The sequence below is a fragment of the Polypterus senegalus genome, chromosome 7 (assembly GCF_016835505.1).
Source record: "Polypterus senegalus isolate Bchr_013 chromosome 7, ASM1683550v1, whole genome shotgun sequence".
Classification (NCBI taxonomy): Eukaryota; Metazoa; Chordata; class Cladistia; order Polypteriformes; family Polypteridae; genus Polypterus; species Polypterus senegalus.
Window position 1 is genome coordinate 90,111,894 of NC_053160.1, and position 19,395 is coordinate 90,131,288.

General features: G+C 36.7%; 1 protein-coding gene across 3 annotated transcripts in view; it reads left to right on the plus strand.

Moving 5' to 3' along the window:
- Window positions 1-2,175: 2,175 nt before the first annotated feature.
- prdm6 (PR domain containing 6) overlaps window positions 2,176-19,395 on the plus strand; it is a 121,102-nt gene continuing 103,882 nt past the window's right edge. For all 3 annotated transcript variants that reach the window (XM_039759008.1, XM_039759009.1, XM_039759010.1), the window contains exons 1-3: window positions 2,176-2,275; window positions 2,742-3,258; window positions 7,227-7,534. In XM_039759008.1, the coding sequence (XP_039614942.1) occupies window positions 2,264-2,275; window positions 2,742-3,258; window positions 7,227-7,534 (837 nt within the window). In that variant the 5' untranslated portion in view covers window positions 2,176-2,263. The remainder of the gene's footprint in view (window positions 2,276-2,741; window positions 3,259-7,226; window positions 7,535-19,395) is intronic.

The window sequence follows — 19,395 nt, forward strand, 5'->3', positions numbered from 1 at the left end:
CCAGAGAGCGCTTTCATTGCTCTTTCGCTCCCAAGTTTGAAAGAAAGAAGTCCCTGGTGGCAGTTTTGTTTCTCTGCTTCTCTTGTTCTCGCCGTTTATAATTTGTAATTGAAAATCGGATTGGAAATTTGACTAAACCGAGCTTTCAGCTGTATCAAGCGACTGCCAGGTCATTTTCGCAAAGAACATGATTACAATTATGTGCATCATGCCTAAGATGTGCATCATGTTGAATCGATTTAGGGATGTAAATTACTTTGTACTGTGTGACAAATCGCACACTTCTGCTTTCACGACTAGAGTACGTCCTAAAGTTGATTTCATCGATGTTTTAAAATTAAGGTAACGGGTGTTGCATCTGATTGCAAATGATAATCTGATTTGAGCAAAAAAGTTCGACTCAGGAGAAACAGCTCTGAATACACCAACAGTATAGAAAGAAACACCCTACTATTGGCATAGATATGTAATAAAACGAGCATCTATACGATACTAAGGAGGATCGCTTAAAAGAACCTCCGGGAGTTTAGCTGCCCGTATAAGATAAATCAACCAGGACCGTAATCCTGCCCGCGTATCAAGCGTGGTCACTTAAGAACAACCCAAAATGTGAGAGATGACCATCACTGTCATAAACTCTTCTGTAATGGCTAGCCCAAATATGGAAGCAACGTGTTTATAATGGTTATCATATTTACGTGTAGCCTAATAGCGAAGGCACTGTTACATTAAACAGAGTCAGTACACAAAAATAGAAGCACGTGCAATACAAGACAACACGCAGTGACTGACACGACTGCAAGGTGTGAGGACACTATGAAGCAGACACTAACAATAGATTCACTTTAGAAGGACTACCTCGGGTTCGTTTCTGATCGCCATTGCTTTTTTGGAGTCGCGGGTCACCGCAGTGCTCCCGTGACTGTTGTTGTCCGTATTAGTTCGGTCCTAAATCCTCGAAACCATCGGATTCATTAAAAGGCGCGAGTCTGCGTGAGAATCTGCTTGCAAGAATACACTGGCCTCCCGTCCAGAGCTGGCTTCTGCCTTGAGGGTTCAAACAGATATCTGGGCACACACATCTACAGTCCGTACAGTACATGTGGCAGACAAAGTGTATATACATAGCATAGTTGTTTAACACGTACTGTCGTAATAAAATTCCTTCTCTAGCCATGCATTCGTCTTTCAACTCGTATTATCAATCTCCTGAGCAAATGACGGATGACCTTGTCAAAAACACGCCAGTCAAAACATTTTTAGCACAACTGTGTCCAGAATCGTACAAAAATGCCCTCCACATTTAGATGCAGACGCAATCCAAACAACACTAAGTTTCGCAGACTGAAAGAATGGATGGGAAACTGCAGACTCTGGATAAGCAACTCAAATAACAATGCGATGAAGTCAGTTATCGCTCATATAAATTCGGTTTTGATTGTTTAAACTGGAAAAATATCAAATATACGCTGCAACAAGAAACTAGAAAATCTTGATTCTTAAAAAAAAGTTCGATGGCTGGTAGAAGTGAGACAACATTAACTCGTTAAATTCGGACTAACTGATCTGAAAAGCAAATAAGAAAATTATTACCAATGATCAACACTAGAGCATCTGCGAATGTGAAGTCTAACGGGACTCTTTCAATATAAGTACCGAACCCTTTCATCTCTCTCGCTGTTCAGCCATTAAATTAAATCCCAAGGCTGCGGGTTTGGTTTGCATTTGCCTTTCAATTATTTATTTGTACGGACATTGAATGATGAAATCGGGTATATTCTCGTATTGATTCGGAAAATAATCTTTATTGCGTATAGTGCCTTTTATAATGTAAAGTATGGACACCAATCAACCTTATCTATCTATCTATCTATCTATCTATCTATCTATCTATCTATCTATCTATCTATCTATCCAGATAGCTAGCTAGCTAGCTCGCTGTCTGTCTGTCTCTTGCGAGACATCCCTTTAAATGCCGAGAGATCTTTTTAATAACCCAAACACCAAGAATAGTATTGGCAGAGACAGATGTTAGGTTGTATTTTTGATCCAGTGTTAACTCCCCCATCCCTTGTGTTTTGTGCTGTCGTAAAACCCACGTGTCCTCTCACAAGCCAGAGGGCAAGCGGGAAGGGGGGGAGCGGCACTCAGATACTATACACTTTGACTTGGAGCTTGGCTGGAGAACACCTCTCATGTCCTATAAACAGGGAGATTATGGTTTAATGGTGTGGAATACACTTGCCGAGGCAAAGCTACTTCGATGATAAACTGGGTAAGTATTTTTTTAGCACGTAATGTAAGACAGCCTGCGGTTCATTTAGCACTCAAGAGGCCATACAGAATCTCACCACCCAAAACATATTTTTACTTATACTCTGGAGCACAATATTTTTTTCAATAGCCATAAGATGCATTACTTGTTTTGCAGTTTTCGTGTAGCTTTTTTGCTAAATTCTTTCTGACGAGTTACAAATAGTTTGGCAAGTTGTCGCGTCTCACGACAGCGCACACAGTGTTCTGGTCTTACCTGTTATTATTGGTCAGCACGCATCCATCTCTCTTTTACTGAGCAGCCTGCATGAAAGATAACAGAGACAGAATGCTAAGAGACTTGGGGTTTAATAATCTTTCGGAATTACTCGCTGTGCTGAGTATGTTGTAAATACCTGTCAGATTTGCCAGATCGCACAAGAATGAGTAAAAAAAAAAGTTCTCATGTTGGTCTTTTTGTGATTTAGACGCACTTGGAGATGCTGAAACCCGGCGATCCCAGCGCCTCTGCTTTCCTGAAGGTGGACCCAGCCTATATCCAGCACTGGCAGCAGCTTTTTCCTCAAAGTCAGCTGAAGAGCGCCAGCCTGAACCCGCTGCACCCGGCGGACAGAGCGGATCTCCCGGTGGAAAGTCTTCGTCAGCGTCCCACTTCCATCTCGTCGAACTCCTCCTCGTCTGCTTCTACCCCGTCCTCGTCTTCCTCGTCAGCCTCCTCCAATTCCTCCTCCTCTTCATCGTTAGCTGGGTTAGCTCAACTGAATGTGCCCCAGATTGCACTTTTTGGACACGCGCAGTGCACCGACATCATCACCACAGCAGCACTCGGCAACCAAAGCAAAGAGCTTTGTTCATCATCCCAGTACAAAAATGACAGAGCGCCAAGGTTTAAGTTTACATCGGAGGAGTTAGATTATTACCTTTATGGGCAGCAGAGAATGGAGATAATCCCACTGAACAATCACACCAGCGATCCCAATAATCGTATGTATAAACTCTGTACTTTTACCATTCGCTGGGATAACGGAAGCACCAAATTGTACATCCTCTCTGGGCCTAAATTGTTCGTCCTCCCCTTAGACAATGAAAGCAGTACAGCTTTTTTTTTCCTTTTCTTTTCCCAGACTAAATAGTTGCAGATGGAAAATATTGCTGGCACTGGATATCTACTATCAGAAATCCACAAAGAAGCGCAACCTTCCCTGTGCAAAATCTTTATCTTATTCTTTTATGTAACTTGATCTACCGAAATACATTCACTTTGATTTGTTGCATTTGTGTCCTAAAAGTAGGGCAAGTTAGAAGACAAACGCTCATACATTAATTGATAACTGTGTACACAGTCCATGCACATGGGCTACAAGATTCTCTTTTTGATAGACTTTAAATAACATTTTACAGTCGTTATTGCGTCCTTAATAGAAATTAAAGTGCTTTTTCAGTTCAGTTCTAAAGATGTAGGAAGAATATATACTGTATATCTATCTTTTTATTTAATAGCTTTTTTCTGTTGTTATGTATGTCGATATATGTAGGTGTTCATTATTTGCAGTGCTCTGAGCCAGTATCGTGTAAAGGGCGCTATAATAAATACAGCTGCTTGCTTGAATATTAATTATAGTTTACTTTTTACAACTGTTTTCACTTGTTCTGTTATCATATGAGCTTTTTCAAAATGCTACTTTACTTATAATTTAAAACTTTTTCTTTTATAGAGCTGAAAAGTCACACAAGTCACATCTTAGTGTTATTTTTTGCTCTGAGCATCAGTGTAAAATGTAATTATGTAGCTAACTTCTTCCAAGTGATATTACACTGTGAATGATGCTGGAAAACCTGCCAAAATGTGAACTTCTGCAGTTAGCGAAGTTTCTTAAGCGTTTAGCAAGTAACACAAACTGGTTCAAGCAACATGGAGGAAAGGAAAAATAGTGTTTTAGGGAAAAAAAAATCTCTCAGTGTTCTTTCATCTGCAGTTTAGCTGTGCCAGTTGCTTTTGACTGTTCCCAAACAAATGTGCTGTAAAATTTAGGAGTGCATAAAATAAAGCACTAGTACTTGCTTAGATGTTGAAATATGCAAGTACTACATGTCTGGAATTTTGGCAAATCTTTTAAAATGTGTCAATAATTGTTAAAACCTGGTCTGGATAAAATCCGTTAACTTTTTAATTTTCTTGTTCAAGTTTTGAAAGTAAGAGCACTACTACAAATAAAACACTACAGCGCTTATACTTCATGTTTAATGTGCATATTGTTGGATTTTAAAACATTGCTTAGATTCCTGATGTGTTTTGGATGATTATCATCTAACCTGCATGGCATATACTTTGATGTTAGTGAACCACAGAGCAGAGCAAAACGTCTCAGAAATAAATATGACACCTTCTCTCCGGTCAAGTATACGTTTGGCATCCGTAAACGATGAGATCCGCGTTCAAGTACAATGTAGCGAGCTGAATAAGCCAACAGTGTAAACGTCTTCAGCGAATGTTTCTTAAAGAATGCTTCAGGAAGATCCTGTCAGACTTGGTCCCAATACTTGGTACACATGTACACGATTTTATGAGTTTCCTACTGACTCTAGAATACATCTCGACATGTAAATAAATAAATATAATCATGTTCGAATATCTATCTGTCTATCTATCTATCTATCTATCTATCTATCTATCTATCTATCTATCTATCTATCTATCTATCTATCTATCTATCTATCTAATTGAAATAACTATTAAGATTTTTTGTTCAGAGAGAGTAATGCCACTTAAACACTTCCGTAACGAGCTTACTAACTTTAAACTGAAGCTAAACTATCTTAAGGAAGGTCTTACAGACTTTAACTGGTGCAACTTTTTATTTTCACCCGAACCCGTTTATTTGTCTAAACTGCGATTTCTGGCTCTGATTCAAAACGTTGAGTGCAACGAAAGCATATATATTAAATCGGGATTTGAAAAGGTGGTGACTGTTTATTTAAGGTGATAAAATGGTCCATCAGCAGTAATCTCCATCGATATATGCCACAAGGAGATGAAGGATGAGGGGACAAGCCACAATTAATTGCCGTATAGTTTTGTAGAAGAGAGTGGAGTGAGTGCGAATCGCGGATCGATCTTCTCCAGCGGCCTCTATTCATCATCTCTTCGCGGTATATGGAGGTCTCCAGGGGACAGGGGACTGCTTTATCTACAGGCCGTGCTCTCTTATTCATATTTCAAGCAAATCTACTTCATTTATACCACAGCCGAACTGTCTGTTTGAATGCTAGAGAGCACCGCAGCGTCAAATGCAGTTTATAGTACAAGCACCTTAATGTTCTCCTTTACTTTGCATGACGCTGTGTCTTCTGACCTCGGGCGACCGCCGTCCTTCAGTTTGATCTTTGCAGTGTAAAATGAGCTACCGTTTTAGTGATGTTGTCTGACGAGGCCCAGTAGGAACTTGCACTTGATCAAAATGTAATATCCCAAGTAGATGCCTAGATCGTTGAACGGTCAGAATGGATATGCTATGGAAGTACCGCATACAAATAACCAGCAGAGTTTGGGTGCACGAGTGCATCCAAGCTGTCATGTACTGTGCACTTGAAGGATTTCCTGTTTTTTTTTTTTGTAAGGTTGACGCCACTCAGATGGAATTGAAGGGCTGTCGTATGGTCAACGAAGCACTGAGAATTTAAAATCTATCTATCTATCTATCTATCTATCTATCTATCTATCTATCTATCTATCTATCTATCTATCTATCTATCTATCGCGAGCATGGAGCTGAAACTGTTCCGCCTGTCCAACTTGAATCATTAAACCATTATTCTCAAATAATTTATCCCACTTACTTTAAATTAACAATAGCCTATAGATTTTGCTTTGTTTTACAGTAAAATGGTATCGACAGGATAATGTATTACTCGGTAGATATTGCTGCAGTGAAGCCCAAGGTTTTTGCTTTCAGTGTAAATATTTCCCTGTCTGAAACTGTGTTCAGTTTCAATCTCTTAATCCATATATAAACTGCACTTAATAATAATAATGCTTTTAAGTAACAAAATGTGTACCACAAGGATCTTTTATTTACTTCAAAAATAATACTCGCCAAACTATAATTAGGAAAAATATTACTGAGGCAACTATATAACCAAGGCCACTTTAGCATTTAACAAAGGGTTCTCGAAATCTATAGCTTTGTTAAATATTAGTTTTGTTCTTTAGCAGGCGACCGTAACTTGATACCTGCTTTTATTTCATTTAAAGGAGTCGCAAACATGAAATCATTTTGTGTTGTTCTCATGTTATAAATCAACAGACATGTATTTTAGGTGCAAATCTTGTTTTCTACAGTATTAATTGATCTATTTTATTCATTTTGATTTTACCTGTTTCCAAGAACCAAATGTAGAACATTAAAAGCAATCGTAACAACAATAAGCAAGATAAAACGTTGTTATGATAGTCGTTGATATGTACTTTATTATGGTGATCTAACGGCATTTAAGTTAGGTGATGAGAAAAAAATGTTATTTGAAATATTACTTTGTTACTTTACGTAAGGTGAATTTTCGACTATTGCTACCAGTATCTATAAAAAATGTATTTTCTTTAATATGGCGTCCTGAATCTTGTGAAGGAATAACTTCCAAAGCTTTAAAAAATATTGATCAAACAAGGCATAGCAATGAATGAGAATTACATTTAGAAATACTATAATGATTGTACTCCTTGTTTAGAAAATGCGAATATTTGCAATTAATATACTAAAGAATTGCTTTTACAATTGATTGATTAGTTTATGGTTAAATGTGTTTCACATATTGTATTTACCGCAACTTTTTGAACATGTCCTTGTTATAGGAGGAATACAGTACAAGATACTTGAAACAACGTAGCCGTTGGAAGTCCCATATTTACACTAAACACTAACCTTCCTCATTTCTGCTCTGCCCTCTCCCCCCAGGTTGTGACATGTGCGCGGATAACCGCAATGGAGAATGTCCAATGCACGGCCCCCTGCACTCGCTTCGGCGTCTGGTGGGAACCAGCAGCTCAGCGGCGTCCGTCGCGCCCCCCGAGATCCCGGAGTGGTTAAGGGACCTACCAAGGGAGGTGTGCCTGTGCACGAGTACAGTACCCGGACTCGGCTATGGCATATGCGCAGCCCAGAGGATACCCCAAGGCACCTGGATCGGACCGTTCCAAGGAGCCCCGTTGCTGCTGGACAAGACGATTTCTGGGACAGCAAGGAATACGCGACACCTTTGGGAGGTAGGGCTCTTGGATTTCTTTAAGTACGTAAAGTCGAGCCGAAGAGCAGCAATGGAAGTGAATTTAACTACTCTCAATCTGCATATACCTTTGAATCTATATTTTAATGCCTATAATTATCAACTCAAATTTAAGAATGAAAAAAGGGTCCCCTAGATACGAGTTGGATGGACAGTTGTACATCAGTAAGTCAAAACGTGGTTCAGTCCTGCGATCCACGAAGCAGTGATAAGCTGTAAACCACTAATTATATAGCGCCGTTGGTATTAAGCGAATCAGAAAATAGCTTCACGTCACAGTACAGATGTATATCTAAGGTACTAAATTGTTTTTGGTTGCTAATATTCCTTTTCATTTAAAAATGATAGTTTAGTCTGTTTATTATCCTCGTGAAGTGCATTTTCTTAAATAGTTTGACTAAGACTGATTTCTGTTACACAGAAGAGATTTTAAAGAGTTTGTCATAGGACTACAATGTATGTAACATTGTTTTCTAAATGGTCAGATTCCGCATCAACCAGAATCGACTAATTAATAATATGACACCATAATTGTTTTGTTAGATAGAAAAGAAAGAAAGAAAACATCTGGTTCTAATTCAGTCCGAATGCCAAACAAAAAGACATATGTAATGGCCTGTCAATGTCTCATAAATCCCGTATAAAGCAGGAAAAAAAAACGTCTGATGATGATGTTGGTGTAACAAGTGACAAGCTTAAAAAAGTTAAACATTCTCGGTTTGTTTTTTGTTTGATGCAACACACAGTGAAATTAAGTTTCAGTTACTGCAAAGTATCGGAATTGCCTTGCAATACAACCGATTCATTGGCCACAATGATGACAGTTAAATAAATAACAAATCTACAAGAAAGATAACGGAAATAGATTAAAATTGTCGGGTTCTTCAAAAGCAAGAATGATCATATTTGTGTGTACCAACATTGATGCAATAATATGACTAATACTAAAGCTTTCCTCATTATCGGGGTTTACTGCATATCTGCATGTGGAAACTGTATTCACTCTATGTCAAGATGTTCTTGAACCCGAATGTTCTTTGTTTCTTATATTATTTCCTGATGGATACGAGTAATGCTTTTGATGGTAAAACGTCTGGAAGCGTGCATGATGCCGTGCCATCTGACACCTGTAGGCGTTCATGGGAAAAGATAAAGTGCCCGTGCCAGAGGCGATAATATTTCTTTTGGTTTGGCATGAGGCTGCATTGAGATGACATGTTTAGCATTGGTTCACTGACTCAGAAACTCACATAATTAGTCATTTAAGTTATTTCATGCCCCATTTACCCTCAGATACCAGGGTTTATTGTGAAAGAAAGCAAGTTGAAGGCAGCAAAGCTTTGTGTTTGAGAAACATCAGAGAAAACGAGAGTGCGAGCGGGCGAGACGCTTGCCTTTTGGCAGTAGAGAAATCAGCTCTCCAACAAAAGCAAAACAGAAGAAAAAAAATCATGGTAATTTTCAGACTGAAGTAATGGGAGCAATCATCATGTAGTGCTCCGCTAAAGAAAACAGAAACTTTCTCAGCAATTAAGTGCCATTAATGACATGTTGATAATTCACCCATTAACGTGTCTGCTAATAAAGATTTAGACAAAAAAAAGTTCACTTTCACAGGCAGATATAGCAAACATGAAAATATTATCTTTGTAATTAATGAACCTGATCTCGAGGGACAAATTAATCTTGCTTTGGGAGATTTCTGCGTTTTCTGCTTAACATCAGAGTGTAATAAGACTAGACTAAAGGAATGCGCACGGTATTAATCAAAATTCAGTGGGAATAAAATGTGCAACTAGAAAGTGTAAATAATGGAATATGAGGGTCTCTGAACAGAAAGACGACGAGATTAGCGCTGACACTGATTCGAAAGCAAGTTTTCTTTTATTAAAGGTGACGTTGCTGAGAATGTTAACTTCTTAATTATACTGTATTTGTTATAATCTATCTATCTATCTATCTATCTATCTATCTATCTATCTATCTATCTATCTATCTATCTATTATTTTTATTGTTATAAACGTAAGAAGCCTCTCTTGAAATTAATAAGACTGATATTAAAGATAACTGCAAAATCAATGCTTGTTATTCCACGTTGTTCTTAATAATAATAATAATTATTATTATTTGCATCTATATAGCGCTTTTCTCACTGCTCAAAGCGCTCAGCAATTGCAGGTTAAGGGCCTTGCTCAAGGGCCCAACAGAGCTCCCAACCCAGAAGTTTTGTTGGAAATTGCCCAGTGTCTTATCAATTTCTCGACTCACTATCTCATTCATATATATATATATATCTATTACTAGCTCAAACTGATGAGGACTCTCGGTCTGCTTACAGAAAAGTCTGAGTGCTAACCACGGATAAACAATGATGATTTTATTGCAGCTTATTTACATGTTTATGAATCTTTTATGAAATTATGTCAAATAATATTGTATTTTCTTATGAAGTAATTCATAAATGTTCCAAGTAATTGACAAATTATTGAAAACTTAAACTAGTATTACTTTTATAAACTTTTAGACCTTATCCTGTATATCGCAGTAAAGTATATCGAGAAAAGTTGAAATGTCTTTAACATATTAGCAAAAAGACACGAAAGCAAATACATAAATAAATGACATAATTATGGGCCAGTCGTTAACATTGTTTCTTTAAAGCTGAAGAATCTTCGGTTAAAATTCCAACTGTGTCACTGTTTGTAGAGAATTGGCGTGTTTTCCGGTTTCATGTCGGTTTTCCCGGGGTATTCCGTGTTCTTTTCACATTCCAAGGATGTGCAAACTAAGCTGTGAACTGAATTAGTGTGAATAAGTGAGCGTGTCTCATCCAGGACAGAATCCTGCCGGCGCGTGATGCTGCTTTAGTGGATGAAAGAGTGGCAGGAAAAATTAAAGAAAGTGCCGTAAAGAACTTTATTTATTGTTACATTATCAGTCTGCATTCACACACTCACACACGCACGCAGACACATATTTTACATATCTGAGAAAAAGAGTGCGGTAACTATGTATCTATCTACCTATCTATGGCAGTTGTTTAGTATCAAGCCAATTATTTGAACAGCATTACAGTTTGTTTTGAGTGTCAGTTTCTAGTGTGGTGGGTAATTCACATCACCATCTTAACCTATTTCTAAATCAATTCAAAGTGTTTACTAATTGCTGACAAACATATTGTAATTATTGGATTAAGGCATCTCCTATAAATATATAAACTGTTATTCATTCAATGGCAGGAGCATTGGTATTAGCGTATCATATCATTCAAGTGTGTTACGCTGAGTAAACTACGTCCCTTTATATTATTCTATCTTGGTTACCGTCAGTATTTAATGAGCCCTAAAAGAAATCTTAATGATCTTTGTATTGTTTTCTTCTGTTCTGATTTTGTACAGCTAAGTTGTGTCCGTTGCTGCCTTGTACCCAGCGTTGGCGGGTTACGCTCCCGACAACTACTTGAGGCCAGCTTATCTGATAATCTTAAATTGCGTTAAAGATGTCCCAAACAGTCTCTTTGTGCTGCGCCCAGTAAGCGTTTTTTTTTTTATCCTTAACACTTTACAGTCCAATATAGAACTGGTTTTCGTATGATGGAAGCTCACACAGTGATATTTATTTATTTATAGATGAAGCAGTTATAGTTCATAAATATGCTGGTGTTTCAAATGTGTGAAGGACACGACTATAAGTGTACCTATCTTTCAGACAATTCGAAGGAAAACACAGACGATTTTTTGCTTACTTTGACTCGGGAATCAGCAAGTGTAAAGTTCAGCCTTTGACATCCATTTGCAAAGAAATACTTTTTAAGCACTCTTTAGATGCTTATATGGGAATAATATATCTTTCTTTCATGAATTGGTTTAATATAGTAGAACAAGAGAACGTGTTGATCTTCTGGTTATTTATTTTCTTTTTTCATATATTTTAAACTTTACTCAGCACATCTTGGTAACTTCATGGTTAAAATGTGAATGTAAGTTTAAGTAAAGCACCTACTTATATCTATGCGAATTGCAATTAATGTTTAGGTCACAGCATCTCAATATCTTTGCTAATAATAAAGTAACAAACAGATTTCTAGTGCTTTTCCAAAACTGCTTTGACAATCTCAATACAGTAGAAAGAGAAACAGCTTTTGTTTTAGAACTTGGTGGATGACAGCTGTCATAGTAAATATCGTCTCTAGAGGGCGCTCATACTCCCACAATCTACTACTAGGTTATGACTTTCACATTCCTGCTCAAGATAGAAATAATTGTACTTTATATGGAAACAATACATTTTCCTCCATTACATGTTCTGGACACTGGATTCAGATAAATGCTTACATTTTGCAGTCTTTGTGAAATAATTTGCCATGTGGAAAAACTGACGCACACATGCAGTTTTTTGAATCTCTTGAAGTAAAATAAAATATATATTATAGTATAATATACATTATATATAAAGTATATATGTATATACATAATGTACTATTCAGTACAAAATTAAATGGTTAAAATGCATACAGTTTTCAACCCTATTATTAACCACAGTCATTCTATTAAAATTATCATAAGCAGAATATATACTTGTGCTACATTGGATAGTACACAAGTCTATGAGTTTGTGTACTGTGTACCTGAAATAAAGAGCTCATGTCCTGTATAGGGCATAGGGAGAGACAAAAAAAGATTTTTGACATATACATATACACATATATAACTTTTTATGTAGTATCTAATTCAAGAACTATGAATCAATCACTTTTCAGAATCCACTTACTCTCAACATGGGCAGTGTGGCACCAGAGCCTTTCCCAGCAGTATTAGGTGCAATTTTAGGAATCAACTGTAGAATATTCCTTTGCAGGGCAAGAGAAAAATAAAAGATCACAGATAAGTTAAATGTTAATCAGTTCACAGCAAAGTTTAAACAGCAATATTGCCTTGTAGATTGACTCAAAGGTGTCTGTTGCACATGCTACGTGTACAGCCAGTACAGTGTGTCTTTCTATTTTCATTAAGAAAAATGTGCTGCTCTAAAATTCTGAGGTGACAAACATAACTAATCACTGAATTCAGGTCATTCTATTTAAAGTTAGTGTACCTAAATATATACTGTATATTATTAATTTTTATAATCAATTTATGAAATTTGCCAGCATGAGTGAATTATTTGTCACTAAATTGTTGTTCATATCAAATATTAATACCTTCAAAATAACGAAGTTATTATGATATAATGAAACAATGCATTCCAATGGTGTGCATTTTAACAAAAGGATGATATTTAAGCGTTGATTATAATATGGATTATGTGAGCAAGAGATTTAAGAATATGTGCATGTGTGTGTCTATTTCTGCATATATTTTTGTATATATTATATATATTATGTTTAGTGTATATATGTAAAACATATAGACAAAATTATGCTTTATCATGAGACATGTAGACATGTAAGAATATCGGTGTCCTTGAATGTGAATGCATTAAGAAAATATGAACACGAATATAGTTGTCCATTGTTTTTTATGATGCACTTAATTCCGATGCATCACAGGAAACTATTTTATTGATATAGATTTGGAAAACAATAAACGTGCCAGTATAAACGTCTTGTTCAAAATGCTTTGTTAACTGCTAGTGAATCATTTTTGCTGTGATCTTTCTGATAAACTGTTAATAACATAAAATCTTGAAGTTTAAATCTGAAAACAAAAAATAGACTTAATGGAACATAAGCTGCACTGTAAGACCATCCTGGGAAGGAGTGAAATTATCTGCTTAATACTATTACTGCTTATCGATAGGAATGAGAAAGAAATATTTGCAGTACTGAGTATATGTTATGGATATAAGTATTTTTTTTTATTTTAGTAGTTAATTTTATTTTGCGTATGATCAGAGTCAAATTGATTTCTGAAATGAATGAGGTGTCTGACTCAATCCAAAGAGGTATAGACTTTAATTATAAAGTTTCTAAATTCATTAAGACATCACAGCTGAATTATTTTCATTGATTTTATTTGAACAAGTAATGTTCATAATATCTTGATGTGTGGGACATGAAATAAATAGAGCTATAAAAAAGAAATATCTTCCATAATTTAGCAATATTTTTTTTCTCTTGTTTCACACATCTACATAAATGGCAATTAAATAATATGTAAGCTCAACACTTTTAAAATGTCATGCACGTTTCAGTCAGTCCCAATTTGCCTCGCTGTGGGTGTACATGGCAGGCGTGGATAGCTCCTCCTAAACAACGGCTGTACACCACTTTTAAGGGTTTCATTAGATAAGTTACAGAATTCCATTATCCAAATTGTTACACGTGTGTGACAGAGGTTGACCTTTATTCATGTCACTTCTTTCCACGTAGGCCTCAGGCTCTAGTCTAATACCTCAAAGTCTGATTTACTCACTGTAATAAGGGCACGGGGTCAAGCGATTGTCAGGCAGCCTGTACATACTCTCCTCAGAGTCTGGTCAGGGGCTGTTAACACAAAGCTTTTCAAAGTAAATTTACAACCACCATCCCTGACAGAGGCCAATCAGTACACCATAAATGTCAGGTTAGTGAGATTGAGCAGTAAGTAAACCACTGACAGAACACCATCGGCTAGAATCAATTGTTGAAGGTTTTGACTAAGAGCACCGATCTCTCAGCACCAGTAATAGAAAAAATAAACACCAAGGCAAGAAAGCATTTTGTTGAATTTTATATGTTGGTCACATCTGTCTTCCCACGCCACCATTCAGTCGAATGTCGCCACATTTTGAAGAGAGATTTGCTCCAGAAACTGAGCCATAAAGTGCATCCAGTGGTTTTACTGATCAAGGTATCAGCAAATTGCTGCAAAATGTTTTGTAGCTCGGTGTTTAGTGCACTTTTGTCATCTTTATGTCATTAATCAGACAATACATTTAATTCTTAGCATTTTTATGCAACAAAGTAGCGCAGGAAAGAAAGGAGTGCTTTACTGTTTCTGGTTTACAAATAACTGAAGCAAGTGAGTTGATTTTAGAAGTCAGTTAGCAAATTTATCAACCAAAACATCGAGAAATCCACCTATAGCATATTATCAGTATCAGTATCCAAAAATTAGTGCATATCAGAGATATTGAGAACAAAAGGTGCTAAGTAATGTTGCATATTCTCTGATAATAATGACATAAACATTCTGTCATTTGTATTGCACCATGGGCAGAGATGTCTAGAATGGCCACATGCACATTGTGTCTCATGAATGGGTTGACACTGGCACCATTCGTCATTGTTGTTCAATGGAAATAAGTGTATTTATGCTAATTCATCTTTCATTATCGTCACTCTCTGTTTATGTATGTCTGAATTTTTCATAACTTGGTAGACATCCCTCTATTCATTTTATAATAGTTTAATAGTTGTTTTATTTATTTAATGTAATTTTATTTAGTGGTTTCATTTACCTTTGCTATGGCTGTTTCTGGCTGGCTGGCTCTGATGCACATTATGATATTAGTTCCTTTTTCCTATATATATGCTCACAGCATCCAAGCCTTTGATTTAATGAGAAATAAAATATGGACCACACATTTAACATTTGTTAGTTAATCTCAAATCAAGCATTATTTAGGACCTTAGGTGGTGCCATTTTGACTTAGATTTTTTCATTACGATTTTGGTTTTGGTATTTGGCAACTCTTGCCCTCAGCTTATGATCTTAAGCCTGTTTCCAGTAATTTTTGCGTATTTCTCTCAACACTTTTTGTAAAAAAGCATTTAGCACTTTGTCCCTTCTGGGTTGAGCCATTCCAATCCAGACAGAACAGTTTAGTGTCAGTTCAATTTACTTCAGTAGTGTTTTACAAGCATTCCCCTTTAACAGACTCCAACTGCTTGTTCACTAATTGAATTGCTAATGAATATGGCTGCAGGAATAGTTTTTGAGGAGGAACTATAAATGACGCAACAATCTATCTATCTATCTATCTATCTATCTATCTATCTATCTATCTATCTATCTATCTATCTATCTATCTATCTATCTATCTATCTATCTATCTATCTATCTATCTATCTATCTATCTATCTATCTATCTATCTATCTCAAAGTTGACTGACTGACTGATTCACTCACTCAATCATCCACACAAACACTTTTTTTAGTTAAAAAGCTGAAATTTGGCAGGATGGTAACTATAGGTTTACAAGTTATCTGCTAAGAAAGGACATTTCAATATATGAAGATTTAGGGGTAAAAATCCTCTTATGATTAAGAAATCTCAAAGATGCTTTGATTGATTTGATTGAAATTTGGTGACACCGTGGAAAAAAAGAAAATGAGCCGACCCATGATTTGTCATTTGTCAATATTTGTTGATAATAATTTTGTAGCGAGTGATCTGTTTTAAGGCATGGCATTTTTTTTTTGATGAGCGCTGAGAAGGAATCATGCAGAGAAACTGGACTGCCACTTCATGCAAATGAAGGCCAAAGTGGAACGATAAAGTTCAGTGAAGCTCAAAAAAGTGCTTAGCATATTGCCTCCTTGGGTGCATGCAGTACTCCCAAATTTGTCAGCTTCTTCTTTGAAATACATACAAATTTGATGGGGCTTGGAGTTAGGGGTATGGATCACCCATTAGATTGTTAATGTTGCTTATATAAAGTACGTATACTGCAAACAACTGGGTGGGTGATGGGGGGCCCTTGGTAGTGAAATAAATGCAATATTGCACGAAACTGGGGTGTCCTATTAGATGTTGGACTGCAATGTGCCATTATGCTCCAGGTCGCAAAGCAGAAACAGTAAAATGCCAATACAGTGTATCAGCTCACTTCCGACCTCAGGTAAACCACATGCTAGGAGCAACGGCATGCCCAAGTAAATTTAAACACTTGCAAAACTCAGTAAATGGTCCCCCACGGACAGACGCATTTAATAGTTGGACGTTGTACTTTGTTTCCCATATTATTTTTTTTCATCTGTTCTTTTATTTACAATGCTTAAAATATTCAGGTTATTTACATGGGCCACATAAAGGTTATGTCATTTTCTAGCTCACTTTATATAGACCAGAATTTCTGGGGAGCCTATCCCAGCTAGCATAGGGTTCAAGTCAGGAACACACCCTGCACAGGGTACCACTCCATCACAGGGTGAAGAAACACACACATTGACACACCAAACACATACTAGTGCCAGTTTAACATCACCAGTTCAACTAACCTGCATGTCTTTGGACTGTGGGAGGAAACCCACACAAACACTAATGGAGAACATGCAAACTCCACACAGGAAGGACCTGAGACGGCGTCTTACTGTAAGACAGCAGCGCTACCATTGCGCCATGTAAATGTGCAGCCTGTAAACATCAGTGCTGTATGTAATAAGTTAAAGTAAACCATGATTCAGTGTAACAATACAAGATTAAAGTGGTATATTCAAATATAATTAAAGCTACCATTTTTACATGATGTGCTACAGGGTGAAATTGTATTTATACCCACAATTGTCCTAATATTCATACTAGTTTTGAATTATATCGGATGCAAATTGTTTTTCATTGACCCCATTCTTCATTTGTGGGTATGTTCAGGAAAGGCTGCATAAAGGTGTTTATACCAGAAGTGGTGGATACTCTCATATTTACAGACTTAAATGATGCAGTAGATCTATTAGACTAAGTTTACACCACATGTTCACCCAACACAATTTGAATATTCTAGCATATCTGACTTTTGAGGTCAGATTCTCAGCGATACACTCTTGGCAGTAAACTGGCACACATATTCCGATTCTTGAATGAGAATTGAAATCCACCATTAAAGTCTAAGGATTTAATCCTTCTTGGTGTGAAACAACTGCGTATGTCTAGTCTGCATGTTCTCACATTGCTTGTTTGTATGCTTCTGCATGGATGTTCCGTTTTCCACTCACATCTCAGCAATGAATTTGTTAAGGTAATTGCAATTGCACACATATTCCGATTCTTGAATGAGAATTGAGATCCACCATTAAAGTCTAAGGATCCCATTCTTCTTGGTGTGAAACAACTGCTTATGTCTAGTCTGCATGTTCTCACATTGCTTGTTTGTGTGCTTCTGCATGGATGTTCCGTTTTCCACTCACATCTCAGCAATGAATTTGTTAAGGTAATTGCAAAATCCTAATTATCTCTGTGTATGTGAGTGTGCCACGTGTATCAAGGCCCCTGATGCATCATCAAGGATTAGTTTCAGCCCCATGTGTGTTGTTGGCTCCCTGTAACCCTATGATTGGACTGGCAAGTTTGAAAATGGATGAATGGGCTGATGATGTTTTTTACATTTAGTTGAATTGCATCATTATCTGGCAGCTAAAGTGAAGAAAGTGATTGTAAATATGGTCACTAGAACTATGTGCAGATGGCTCAATAAATGTAACTTTGGTTGTGATGCATAAAACTAGACTGTTACAGAAATAAATAGAATTGTATCCAAAGAAGTGTCCACTGATATTGCAAAAAAACAAAAAAATCAAAACAATAACAAAACAATAAGTTTGCCTTGGTGCTGTGTTGTTACTTTTTATTATTGATGACGCACTCTTTGTGTAAAGATGATGTTTGGTGTCACATTCACATGCCATTTGTTTAACAGTAAGTGTGGGCAGATGACATGTAAAATTACATTCATCACTTTAAAAACTATATAAATGATGTGAAAGAATTTCTCAGTATCATTTTAGCTTTGTAGTGTAAACATCTTGTAAATGTCTTGCAAGTCATTTTTTACTTCCTTTTTTTTCTGCAAATCATCTTTTTTATCATATAGTAGAGTCTAAAGGGATAATGTACCAGACCCAGCTTCTGTCCCAGGCCTCAGGATTGTAAATAGCCAATGTGAAATTCATGTACCTGCTTAGGCCATATCATACATAATCAAAAATCAGCTGCAGCTTTATAATCAGATTGTCAACTCATTAGTTCAGCATGTTGCTGCTTCTGTGTAGTGCAAGAGGCATTGCCAAGTGTTTCCCACTGGCATTTGTCACCTACTGCTTCTTGTTACCAAAGAGCGTGATCCTTCACAACTGCTAACACTGAAGCTCTGTCTTCCTTTGAAATTACATTTCTGCTTGATTTAGTTGTTCCGCATTCCAGCCCTCGTACCAGCTGTTATACTTGTGAGGGCTCCTTGGTTGACTCTGCAGTGTAATTCTGTTCCTTTCGTTCTGTCTCCTTCAACACCATAATGTAAACTGCCAAAAGTCATTAGAAATTATTTTGGATGACAATTTTTTTTTTTTACAAAAGTCTTTTTGAGCAAGCCTAAGGCTAATTTGACCATGTCTGTCACCTTGACCAAAGCAGTCAATTTATAGGATGTATGGATGTAGTTATTTCTGATAAAAATGACATTTCAATGAATATTTCAAAGTTATCTATTCATATATAAAGCAATCTGTACATCATGATTAAACATTTAATTTAATCCTTTTCCAATTTTCTTGACCAAATGAGTGCAATAAAAAGCCTGAACCTGGTAGCATTCAGTACCACGCAGTTTCAGGGCATATTCACCCTTTCAGAGACATTTGCTCTAACCTCTATCTGGAGAAAATCCATTCCAATACAAGGAAAAAATATAAAGGGTTTGAAAAGCCTGCAGCTGAGGTGGGAAATGAATCTGCAACTCTAACCATTACACCATCATACTGCTTGACACTGCTTGAGATAGTCTTCTTGGGGCCTTGTCCCTGTCTCCCTTTTTTTCCTTTTTTGTGATGTGACTGTCCTGCTTGAACATTACTGTTGATCATTTTCAGTGTCTAAAGAGGAAAAAAAAGGCGGTACTCTCTGATGTTTTGGTGAATAAATAAAGA